This window comes from Stenella coeruleoalba (assembly GCF_951394435.1).
Source record: "Stenella coeruleoalba genome assembly, chromosome: 1".
NCBI lineage: Eukaryota > Metazoa > Chordata > Mammalia > Artiodactyla > Delphinidae > Stenella > Stenella coeruleoalba.
In genome coordinates, this window is record NC_137169.1 from 105,516,821 (window position 1) to 105,530,519 (window position 13,699).

General features: G+C 39.2%; 1 protein-coding gene across 12 annotated transcripts in view; it reads left to right on the plus strand.

Moving 5' to 3' along the window:
* Positions 1–13,699, plus strand: part of PDE4DIP (phosphodiesterase 4D interacting protein) — a 223,925-nt gene that overhangs the window by 52,149 nt on the left and 158,077 nt on the right. For all 12 annotated transcript variants that reach the window (XM_079925156.1, XM_079925154.1, XM_079925151.1 and 9 more), the window contains 2 exons: positions 150–205; positions 5,212–5,357. In XM_079925156.1, coding sequence (XP_079781282.1) covers positions 150–205; positions 5,212–5,357 — 202 coding nt within the window. The remainder of the gene's footprint in view (positions 1–149; positions 206–5,211; positions 5,358–13,699) is intronic.

Below are 13,699 nucleotides of genomic sequence, written 5' to 3' on the forward strand. Positions count from 1 at the left end.
TGTCTTTCCAGCACTTAACACTGTCCCTGATACATAGTACTAGCTTAATGATTGTGGAGAAATAAAGAAAAATAGATGTCTTGCCACCCAGGGACTGGACACTGTGTGGGGTGGTGTCTCATTAATTAACGATGTGTTTCTCTCCACAGAGATTATTTTGCAGAAGATGATGGGGAGATGGTACCTAGAACAAGTCATGCAGCAGGTAAGGAGGTTGTGGGACTTGCTTTGCTAAATTCTTGGTCTCCTGCTGATCATAATTCCCTTAAATTATAGACCCTTTAATTTCACCATGGCATGTAGTATATAATTCCCCACCTTCCCAGAACAGTGCAGTAAATCATAACTGAAATACTTATGTGAACTCTTCATACTTTTTTAAAATTAATTTATTTATTTTTCGCTGCTTTGGGTCTTCATTGCTATGCGCAGGTTTTCTCTAGTTGCGTCAGGCGGGGGCTACTCTTTGTTGTGGTGCACGGGCTTCTCATTGCTGTGACTTCTCTTGTGGAGCATGGGCTCTAGGCGGATGAGCTTCAGTAGTTGTGGCTTGCGGGCTTAGTTGCTCCGTGGCATGTGGGATCTTCCCAAACCCGTGTCCCCTGCATTGGCAGGCAGATTCTTAACCACTGCACCACCAGGGAAGTCCCAGCTCTTCATACTTTTAACAGTTCTGTAATTGCAAGTTAAAGTCACTTGTAAAATGATTAAGATAGATTCTTCCACTGAAATGAAATCTCTAATATACCATTAAAATGAGTATAATAACAGTGTCAACCTCATAAATAATATTAGAAAAGCTCTTAGTCCAGAGCTTGTCAGGGAATAAACACCCAGTAAATATTATTATTAATGTATTCATAATAATATATCATTTCTGCACTAACATTAGCTAGGGGTCTACCTAAATTACAAAACCAAAGTGAAAATAACTCTTTCGGGAGCTATTTTTCACAAAAACTTTTAGTCACTTGGTGTTTTACTTACTTTGCTAAGTGAGTTGCCTTTTCACACCAGCCTTGAAGCACAGATTGATCATATGCACAAAGTAGAAAAAAAGTTTTTAATTTGAATGTGTTAAGGACTTTGGAGTCACTTAAAATTAGCCTTTGTAATTGTGTATGTGAAATCTATAAATTCTGTGGGCCTACCATACTCATTTTGAGCATTAAGAGTCTCCATTTTGAGGTAAAAATTGAAGGATTAGGGCAAAATAGAAGGGGAATGAAGAAAATGCCTATTATCAAAAAGATATTAGGTTGGGCACTTTCACTGATTATTTCATTTAATCCATATGAAAGCTCTGTGAGGTAAGCATTATTATACCCATTTTTACAGAGGCAGTGATGCTCAGCAAAATTAAGAGATTTGCCTAAATTCCCACAATTAGCAAGTGGTCAGGATTCATATCCAATTTTTTTTTTCTTTAACATTTTTGTTGTGTCCATATCCAATCTTCAAAGACTCTTACCTTTCTACCATATCCTATGAATCTAACTGTAATGTATGGTTGTTTTATCAAATTTTCTTCCATTTAATTGCCTATTTAATTTCACCTAAATGTGGAAAAAATCATTTTTTTCTAACTTATTTTAATTAAAACATTTGCATTTACTTAGAAATATCAAGTTAGCAACAAAACCATTCCGATTACTACTATTATTATTATTAATTTGCAATCACAGTGTGGTATACAATTAACAGAACAACAATTATTTTGAACAAGCTGAATCAAAGACAATTGAAAATGGGAAAAATCCCAACTCTATCTGTAAGTAATTTGTGCTGTGTACCAATAAAACCTGCTTTAAATTTCTGTGCTAATTTAAACCCCTGTACTCTATCAGGCAAGGTTAGTGGCTATTGAAAATACCATTAAGGATAGGACTATCTAAAGACACACTTGATAGTATGTTATTTTTACAAACATGAAAAGACACTGTACAGTGTCCAGTTTAAAGACAAATCATGTAAATCATATGGCCTTACATTCCCCCCACCGCCTTTTTTTTTCTTTAAAATTGGTTATGTAATGAGTAGTTAAATACTTCTAGACAAGAAAAAACCTGCCCCTGGAACCACACTGTTTATCATCATTATTTTTTTTAATCTTCATCTTCTTCATATTTCTCTTTGTCATCATCTTCTTGACCCTTTTGTCTTTCTTCTTTTTCTTTCTTTCTTTCTTTTTTTTTTTTTGGCTGTGCCCTGTGGCTTGTGGGATCTTACTTCCTTGACCAGGGATTGAACCCCGGCAATGAGCATTTAAAAAAAATTCTGAGAAGTTGATTGAAGCATCTGGGGACTTTTTCTTGCATTCCTTCTGGAAAGTTTGTAGAAAGAAAGAGAAAGAGGGAAGGAGGGAGGGAGGCATATATTCTCCCATCCCATAGGTTGCCCTTTCATTCTATTGATGGTTTCCTTTGCTGAACAGAAGCTTATTAGTTTGATGTAGTCCCACTTGTTTATTTTTGCTTTTGTTGCCTTTGCTTTTGGTGCCCTTGCATATATGGTCCATTAATTTTCGACAAAGGAGATAACAATATACAAGGGAGGAAGGAAGGAAAGAGAAAAGAAAAAGGGGGAAAAAAGAAAAGAAAAGGAAAGGACAGAAAAAGAGCATATTATGGTATTTTTCTTCTTGGCCCTTTCAGATCACCTTTGCCCATGTGTCTATGTCTAGTTAACTTTTCCTCAGTGAGGTACAGAGTCACCTAGAGCCCATTTCACTCTCACTTGCACTGACACTGTCTATGGATCTCAGTGTGTTGCTATGCCTGTCATTCTTTCTGATTTAAAAAAAAAAAATTGTTCAGTGTTCAGTAATAAAGGTGCATTGCTTCTTACTGTCTGCCAAGAAAGATGTATTTTTCTATGTCTTCTGCCTGAGTCTACAACCCCAAGCCCACCTCAATCGGAGGTCATTTGCATACCATGCTTGAAGGAAGCCCTGATTTCTTATTCTTTTACAGTGTAACTTCTCCAAGGCAGGCCTAGTGTGAGTAGCAGCTTAGCCTTCACTAGCTTCTCCCAGGGCAGTGCTTCCTTTAGTTGATGGAAAGACTGTGTCTCTTCCCCTTTGCCTGTTTTTCCCTGACTCTCAGGTCTGTTACAATCCCCTTCCCTACTAAAATAACACAGTATTGGCATACTGCTAGGAAGGTTGAACGGAAGGAATGTGGGATTGGTTCTGCTACTTTTTGCAATGTAACCTTGGGCAAGCAAACTTGCTGAACCTTTATTTACTCATTAGTTAAATGAGTGTACTAATCACATCAGTCTATTTCACTGGTTGCAGTAACTATAAATGAAATTATTCCTATACAATAACCTAAAAGATCCTCTGTAGAGAGATTATGTAGAAATACTTCTTAGCTAGTAGCTTGATTTTTTATTTCAAATAAAGCTATTTCAGTTATCTTTGGTCATGTCGACACACCACTCTAAAACTTAGTGGCTTAAATATGTATAGCTGATTCAGTTTGTTATACAGCACCAACTAACACAACAATATTAAACAATTATACCCCAATAAAGATGTTAAAAATAAATAAATAAATAAAACTTAGTGACTTAAAACAGGGGTCAGCAAACTGCAGCCCATAGGCCCAATTGCCAGTATTTGTAAACAAAGTTTTATAAAAGCACAGTCATGCTCATTCACTAACATATTTTCTGCATCTTCTTTGAGCTATCAGGTCAGAGTTGAGTAGCTGTGACAGAGTTGATGCCCATGAGCCTAAAATATTTACTCTCTGGCCCTTTAAGAAAAAGTTTGCCCACTCAAGGCTTAAAACAACAATGGTTTATTATTTCTCACAATCCTGGATGTTAGCAAACTGGGCATTTCTTCTGTTGGTCTCACTTGGGATCACTCAAATAATCTGACAGCTTTTTTTTTTAATGTCTTTATTGGAGTATAATTGCTTTACAATGGCATGTTAACTTCTGCTGTATAACAAAGTGAATCAGCTATACGTATACATATATCCCCATTTCTCCTCCCTCTTGCGTCTCCCTCCACCCTCCCTATCCCACCCCTCTAGGTCGTCACAAAGCATCGAGCTGATCTCCCTGTGCTATGCAGCAGCTTCCCAGTAGCCATCCATTTTACATTTGGTAGTGTATATATGTCCATGCCACTCTCTCACTTCATCCCAGCTTCCCCTTCCCACCCACCGTGTCCTCAAGTCCATTCTCTACGTCTGCGTCTTTATTCCTGCCCTGCCCCTAACTTCATCAGTACCGTTTTTTTTAGGATATTTGTTTTTCTCTTTCTGACTTACTTCAATCTGTATGACAGATTCTAGGTCCATCCACCTCATTACAAAAAACTCAGTTTTGTTCCTTTTTATGGCTGAGTAATATTCCATTGTATATATGTGCCACATCTTCTTTATCCATTCATCTGTCAATGGACATTTAGGTTGCTTCCATGTGCTGGCTATTGTAAATAGTGCTGCAATGAATATTGTGGTACATGTATCTTTTTGAATTATGGTTTTCTCAGGGTATATGCCCAGTAGTGGGTTTGCTGGGTCATATGGTAGTTCTATTTTTAGTTTTTTAAGGAACCTCCATACTGTTCTCCACAGTGGCTCTATCAATTTACATTCCCACCAACAGTGCAAGAGGGTTCCCTTTTCTCCACACCCTCTCCAAAGTTTATTGTTTCTACAATCTGACAGCTTGACTGGGAATGAGGGTCTGAGACAGCCTTTCTCAAGTGTCTGGCAGTGGTGACTAGCATCTTCATTCCCGCTGTACTTGGCCTTTCCTCCCCATGAAAGGTAGTCTGGGCTTCTTCACAACAAGGTGGTCTTGGGGTTTTAGGAAGGCAAGAACAGAAATGCAAGGCCTCTCAAGGCCTAGTCTCCTGAACGCATCCAACAGCAGCATTTTCATCACATTCTCTAGGTCAAAGCAAGTCACTAAGCCAACCCAGACTCAAGGGGTAGAGAAATAGACCCCACTTTTTGATGGCAGGAGAAGGAACATCACATGACAAAGGCGTGTGGACATAACCTAGTGTGCTGTGCTGGGGACCACTACTAATATGATCTACCACAGGCTATTGTATGTGAACTGCTTCTCTGTGGCCTAGAATTGGTTCATATTTTGCAGAAACCAAATTCTGCTGGAACATGCAGGTTGGGATGATCATAATGCCACTATTTTATAAAATTTTCTGTTGTTCTGTTTCACTGGCAGCTTTTCTTAGTGACACCAAAGATCGAGGCCCTCCAGCGCAGTCACAGACCTGGAGAAGTGGTGAGAAGGTCCCCTTTGGGCATTCCTTGAGAGCATTTGAAAGACCCCTTCAGGTGCAGACCCAAGCTCTTCGAGACTTTGAGAGGGTAAGTCACATGGGTGAATAATTGTTATCCCAGTTAGAAGGAGTATCAGGGGATAGTGGTGTCTTATAAAAGTATGACCCATAATTTAGCTTGGATTATGGGTATTCTTATCAAAATGTTGTCTCTTTCAATAGCATTTATCCCGATAAGCTTATGCACTGTTAGCTATATGCTGAGCACTGTGGTTAATGGGCAGTTGCCTGTACCACTATTTCTGTCTTAACATTTTTACGCCTGGTTTACTTCTCAGATAAATTTAGGAAGTTTAAATGGCACCCCGAGAATCTGTAGGTGGGCCATAGTGAGCCCAGGAGACCTAGTCAGTCGGCTGGCATTATATGCTCTGCTGCTGGCTTGGACCACTCTGGATATCTGGATACCGTCTGCAGCTTGAGGTGGCTCAGCCACAGCCATTTGCTTCTCAACAAGAATCTGGCATTGTTGCTTGAAACTCCTGATTTAACTCTTGAAGTGCTCTGCATCTTGATAGGTTTATCCTTAGATTTGGCCAAAAGCCAAATTACTGACAATGTAATACAGGCCCCCAGCTCCCTGTGCCCTGGTTTGATCCAAGGAGGTCTGCACAATAGAACCTATCTACTGGAACCTATCTACGGGCTGGAAAGAACACCCAGGATTTCTTACATCCCTGTGTGCTAAAAAAGGAAACAGCTCTTTGGTGCCCCCTGGGGGTTGCCCAGGAATCAGGACACACATATATACTGTGTAAAAATGCCCTGAGATGTGTGGGTTTCTTTCATTCTTGAATTGATAGCTTTTGTTATATATAATAAAAATTCCACTTTCAAAAAAAGGTTAATAAAGTAGTGTTGACATGCGTTTACCCTGTCTTCTTTCAATTTGTAAATAGAAATGTTTCACTAGGACCTAATGTACATCCTACCAGACATTCCTGTGGACAAAGAATGTGTTCCATATAATGTGTGCCTGAGAATCTAAACAGCCTACTCTTGGTTTTTGTGCTCAGAGTTGTCATGGCCACCGTTTTTTTTTTTTTTTAAAAAAAGACAGAGTTTGCAGGAATATTAAGTGGTTTTGAAGACTAACCCTCTGAACAGCTGTGGTGCTGGTGGTAGGAGTGGGGGCAGTACCACCCACCCCCTTCCTCTTTTCCGCCTTTTGCATCTACTGCAGTGCAGAAAGGGTGAGCAGAGCTGTGGCACTCCCCAAAGCTGTGAGGGTGCTCTCTGAAAGGCAGTCTGCCTGCGTGTTCCTTTTGGTGGAGAGGTGATTTGGATCATAGAAATGAAGGGTGTCACCTCTACTGATCAGATGAATGCCCAGGTGCTGTGGGAGAGGGAGAATAATGGGCTGAGCTGGGTGATGAGCAGAGGTCAGCTGACTTTCAACTGTGGAGTCCTAAGTCTTTTTCTCTGAGCAATAAGGTCTAATATCGCTGGTTAGTCCTTACTCCTCAATGCTGGGAACCACTGACAGAAACCAAGGTAAGATGCAGAGAAAAGGCCAATAAGAGATATTTTACATGTCTCTCCGCTGTGTCAAGCAATATATAAATAACAATGAGGCTACAGCACATGCATTTTTCAGAATGGTCATTGTCAGTAAACCAAGCTGTGACCTGCTCACAGGTCTGTTCATTCTTACATCCATTCATCCATCCATTCATTCTGTAGGCTTTGAATGATAGCACCTGCTGTATGAAGAATCTCCATGAAAGGATTTGAAAATTAGAGGAAACATTAGTTAGAAAAAAAAATGTAGGAGGGAGAGTGACACATTCCAATGTCCCACCCTAAAAACTGGTAAAACACTAAATAACATGATATTTTCTCTAAAGTTTAAATCATGCATTCAGTAGCCTGGGGATAAAGGATGAGATCTGTACTCGGAAAGGGGAAAGGGACATATTAACGGTTTGTGCCAGAGAAAGGTTAGCTCCTCCAGGGCATGAAGCAGATGTCAAAGAGATACAGGCCTGGCCTGGGCAGCCAGGAGTCCATCTGTCTTAGTCCATTCAGGCTACTATAACTCAGACTGGGTAGCTTATAAACAACAGAAATTTATTTCTGACAGTCTTGGAGGCTGGAAGTCCAAGATCAGGGCACCAGCATGGTTACCTTCTGGTGAAGGCCCTCTTACTGGTTCATAGCTGATGCCTTTTCACTATGTTCTTACATGGCAGAAGGGGCTAGGGATCTTTCTGAAGCTTCTTTTATAAGACATGAAACCCAAAGGCCCATCTCCTAATACAGGACCATCATCTTTGAGGTTTAAGATTTCAGCATACGAATGGGGGCAAGGGGGACACATTCAGACCATGGCACCATCCTTACTTCACTTATCCCTGCAACAAACACTTGATCACTTCAAATAAGATGCTATTCCTATCCTTAGTAATAGTCTATTGGGAAGTACGGACACTGCATTACTTACAATATAAGGTGTCCTTATGGTAAAGATAAGGACAGTGTACGCTGAAATCTTGAGAGAGAATATTTAATTTTATTAAAGGACAGAGAAGGGCCTCCTACAAGAGGACACCTCTCCTGGGGCTGCACATTTAGTGACGTCTTCAAAGTTCAGTTAGATTTTACCAGTTAGAGAAGGAGATTATAATATTCTGGACAAAGGGGAAATTTGGTGAAAGGAAGAGAAGTATGTTCATGTATAGATCTGATAAGAGACTGGGATAGAGGGATGCTATGGTCTGAATGTTTGTGTTCGCTCACAATTCATGTGTTGAGATACTAACCCCTAAAGGTGATGGCATTGGGAGGTGGGGCCTTTGGAAGGTGCTTAAGTCATGAGGGTGGAACCCCCATGGATGAGATTAGTGCCTTATGAAAGAGGATCCAGAGAGATTCCTAGCCCCTTCCACCATGGAGGATACAAGAATTCTGTGACCCAGAAGAGAACGCTCACATGACCAGGCTGGCACCATGATCTTTGACTTCCACCCTCCAGAACTGTGAGAAATAAACTTCAGTTGTTTATAAGCTACCCTGTCTGTGATATTTTCTTAAAGCAGCCTGAACAGACTTAGTCAAGGGAGGTATGGAGGGAGACTTAGAACAAGGAAAGAGGAAGTTTACAGCAATACAATCCTACCTAAAGAAACAGGAAACATCTTGAATAAACAACCTAACCTTGCACCTAAAGCAATTAGAGAAAGAAGAACAAAAAAACCCCAAAGTTAGCAGAAGGAAAGAAATCATAAAGATCAGATCAGAAATAAATGAAAAAGAAATGAAGGAAATGATAGCAAAGATCAATAAAACTAAAAGCTGGTTCTTTGAGAAGATAAACAAAATTGATAAACCATTAGCCAGACTCATCAAGAAAAAAAGGGAGAAGACTCAAATCAATACAATTAGAAATGAAAAAGGAGAAGTAACAACTGACACTGCAGAAATACAAAAGATCATGCAAGATTACTACAAGCAACTCTATGCCAATAAAATGGACAACCTGGAAGAAATGGACAAAGTCTTAGAAATGCACAACCTGCCAAGACTGAATCAGGAAGAAATAGAAAATATGAACAGACCAATCACAAGCACTGATATTGAAACTGTGATTAAAAATCTTCCAACAAACAAAAGTCCAGGACCAGATGGCTTCACAGGCGAATTCTATCAAACATTTAGAGAAGAGCTAACACCTATCCTTCTCAAACTCTTCCAAAATATAGCAGAGGGAGGAGCACTCCCAAACTCATTCTACGAGGCCAAAAACAGACAAGGATGTCACAAAGAAAGAAAGCTACAGGCCAATATCACTGATGAACATAGATGCAAAAATCCTCAACAAAATACTAGCAAACAGAATCCAACAGCACATTAAAAGGATCATACACCATGATCAAGTGGGGTTTATTCCAGGAATGCAAGGATTCTTCAATATATGCAAATCAGTTAACGTGATACACCATATTAACAAATTGAAGGAGAAAAACCATACGATCATCTCAATACATGCAGAGAAAGCTTTTGACAAAATTCAACACCCATTTATCATAAAAACCCTGCAGAAAGTAGGCATAGAGGGAACTTTCCTCAACATAATAAAGGCCATATATGACAAACCCACAGTCAACATCGTCCTCAGTGGTGAAAAACTGAAAGCATTTCCACTAAGATCAGGAACAAGACAAGGTTGCCCACTCTCACCACTCTTATTCAACATAGTTTTGGAAGTTTTAACCACAGCAATCAGAGAAGAAAAGAAATAAAAGGAATCCAAATCAGAAAAGAAGAAGTAAAGCTGTCACTGTTTGCAGATGACACGATACTATACATAGAGAATCCTAAAGATGCTACCAGAAAACTACTAGAGCTAATCAATGAATTTGGTAAAGTAGCAGGATACAAAATTAATGCACAGAAATCTCTGGCATTCCTATACACTAATGATGAAAAATCTGAAAGTGAAATAAAGAAAACACTCCCATTTACCATTGCAACATAAAGGATAAACTATCTAGGAATAAACCTACCTAAGGAGACAAAAGACCTGTATGCAGAAAATTGTAAGACACAGATGAAAGAAATTAAAGATGATACAAATAGATGGAGAGATATACCATGTTCTTGGATTGGAAGAATCAACATTGTGAAAATGACTCTACTCCCCAAAGCAATGTACAGATTCAATGCAATCCCTATCAAACTACCACGGGCATTTTTCACAGAACTAGAACAAAAAATTTCACAATTTGTATGGAAACACAAAAGACCTCGAATAGACAAAGCGATCTTGAGAATGAAAAACGGAGCTGGAGGAATCAGGCTCCCTGACTTCAGACTATATTACAAAGCTACAGTAATCAAGACAGTATGGTACTGGCACAAAAACAGAAATACAGATCAATGGAACAGGATAGAAAGCCCAGAGATAAACCCATGCACATATGGTCACCTTATCTTTGATAAAGGAGGCACGAATATACAGTGGAGAAAGGACAGCCTCTTCAATAAGTGGTGCTGGGAAAACTGGACAGGTACATGTAAAAGTATGAGATTAGCACACTCCCTAACACCATACACAAAAATAAGCAGAAAATGGATTAAAGACCTAAATGTAAGGCCAGAAACTATCAAACTCTTAGAGGAAAACATAGGCAGAACACTCTGTGACATAAATCACAGCAAGATCCTTTTTGACCCACCTCCTAGAGAAATGGAAATAAAAACAAAAATAAACAAATGGGACCTAATGAAACTTCAAAGCTTATGCACAGCAAAGGAAACCATAAGTAAGACCAAAAGACAACCCTCAGAATGGGAGAAAATATTTGCAAATGAAGCAACTGACAAAGGATTAATCTCCAAAATTTACAAGCAGCTCATGCAGCTCAATATCAAAAAAACAAACAACCCAATCCAAAAAATGGGCAGAAGGCCTAAATAGACATTTCTCCAAAGAAGATATACAGACTGCCAACAAACACATGAAAGAATGCTCAACATCATTAATCATTAGAGAAATGCAAATCAAAACTACAATGAGATATCATCTCACACCCATCAGAATGGCCATCATCAAAAAATCTAGAAACAATAAATGCTGGAGAGGGTGTGGAGAAAAGGGAACACTCTTGCACTGCTGGTGGGAATGTGGTACAGCCACTATGGAGAACAGTATGGAGGTTCCTTAAAAAACTACAAATAGAACTACCATGGTACCCAGCAATCCCACTACTGGGCATATACCCTGAGAAAACCGTAATTCAAAAAGAGTCATGTACCAAAACATTCATTGCAGCTCTAATTACAATAGCCAGGAGATGGAAACAACCTAAGTGTCCATCATCAGATGAATAGATAAAGAAGATGTGGCACATATATACAATGGAATATTACTCAGCCATAAAAAGAAACGAAATTGAGTTATTTGTAGTGAGGTGGATGGACCTAGAGTCTGTCATACAGAGTGAAGTAAGTCAGAAAGAGAAAGACAAATACCATATGCTAACACATATATATGGAATCTGAGAAAAAATAAATGTCATGAAGAACCTAGGGGTAAGACGGGAATAATGACACAGACCTACTAGAGAATGGACTTGAGGATATGGGGAGGGGGAAGGTTAAGCTGTGACAAGTGAGAGAGTGGCATGGACATATATACAGTACCAAACGTAAAATAGATAGCTAGTGGGAAGCAGCCGCATAGCACAGGGAGATCAGTTCGGTGCTTTGTGACCACCTGGATGGGTGGGATAGGGAGGGTGGGAGGGAGGGAGACGCAAGAGCGAGGACATATGGTAACATATGTATATGTAAAACTGGTTCACTTTGTTATATAGCAGAAACTAACACACCATTGTAAAGCAATTATACTCCAATAAAGATGTAAAAAAAAACCCAAAGACTTCCAAAAAAAAAGAACAAGGAAAGAAGTAATATTAAATATACTTAATCAGTAAAAATTAATTGATCAGTTAATATGATTATTTCTGAAATATTTGTTGATGGAGGAAATTCTAGGGAAAAGATCCTTTGATTTATGAGTAAGTGATAATAGACTAAAAATGTAAATACTGGCACATTATGGATGATACATCATTGGTCAATTATCAAGTGAAAGTGACAGCATCTTTCTTCACTATATTGGTGCAGGAGGAAGGGGCAAAGGGAACAGAGCTTTGAAGATATAGTTTTCTTTCTTTTCTTTTCTTGCATTCTGTATCCCCGACCCACAGTATGAGTGGGGTTAGAGAAGGATAGGCAGGGGGAAGGGGTCAGAAATAGTGGCACAGATAAGCCTACTCAACTTTACACTGGTAGAAGTAAATTAATAGGTATTGTTTCCCATGATAAAAGAGTTTTGCTTAGTATGTATGCTTCATTTGTACTTTTTGAATGAGTGAATGATTTAATTAATTTTTAAACCTTGTCAGCTTTGTTCTAAAGGCACTTCCCCCCACCACCCAAAGATACATTGATGGAATGATCTCTATTCTTTCCAGAACTATAGACTTGAGAAGTGGGTTAAGTGCTTCTCATAAATTGCCTTATTTTGTCTTTATAAACCTGCATGAAACAAGCGTCACTGTTCCTATTTTCAAGTGAGGGAACCCGAACTTATAGAGATTGTGACTTTTTCAGGATGATGGAGTTTAGGTACCATGATTACAAATCCTGACAGGTTGTTGGGTCATTTTACATAGTCATATGTCAAATGGCCATAGTCATATGTTGAGAAAAATTCTTTCCTATATGTTTTCTCACTGATCACAGCACCCACCCCACCTCCAGCATCTCTGGGGTGAGTGAGACTAGAGCAGCACATAGATAGCACTAGCTAGCGTGTGTTGATCACTTTGTGTGTCAAGTAGTGTGCTAAGTATGTGCAGTATCATCTCATTTAATGCTAATGGAAACCCTGTGAAGAAAGCATGATTATTACACCAGTTTACAAATCAGGAAATAAAGGCACAGAGTAACAAAGGAACTTACCAAGCAGCTCATGATGTGCTGAGAATACTCGTCATTTTTGTGACCTAAAATAGTACTTTCTATGTTGGTGGTAATAAGAGTACTGACTCATATAGGCCTAGAATCATGAGCTCCTCCTATTTAGATGGGCACAGAGTGCAGTTCTATCTTCCCTAGGTAAACTGTAAATCCACTTTTATCTCCCAGTATTCTCCATCACATGCTTTCTATTCCATTAATTCTGAACTGCTTGCAAGTCAAAGTTGTTTCATATTTGCAAGCCTTTTTTCTGGCTGTTCCTGCTGCCTAGAATAATTTTTCTCTCCTCTTCTTTACCTGGTTAAAGCCTACTCATCCTTCAAGTTTCAGTTCAGGTCCAGTTTTTTGTTTATTTGTTTTTCTTTTTAGGATGCCCCCCCTCATTCTCCAGTCTCAAAATGTATACCCAGACTCTAGGCAATTCAGAGGCAGAAAGCCTCTTGTTCACCTTTTTCTAGTCTCTAGAACCTAGCATAATGCTGGTACATAGTAAGTGCTCAGTAGATGTTCATCAGTTAAGCTAAATTTGTTGAAAAGCGTTGAAGATTAGGTGTTATATTGGATTTGTATTCCCCCGGCCTCTACTTCAGTATTCACTGAGTATATTCACAGTAAGTAAAATGATTCTAAAGAGGGTATTGGTATATTAATTAATTGGTTAGGATAGGAAACTGAGAAGTCAGGAAAAATACATTTATTTTTAGAAGTCCAATGTGCTATCCATTGTACTACAGAGGCAGGTGGGAAAAGTACATTTTTTTTTATTTTTTTTTATTTTTTGTGGTACGCAGGCCTCTCACCGCTGCGGCCTCTCCTGTTGCAGAGCACAGGCCCCGGATGCACAGGCTCAGCGGCCATGGCTCACGGGCCCAGCCGCTCCAC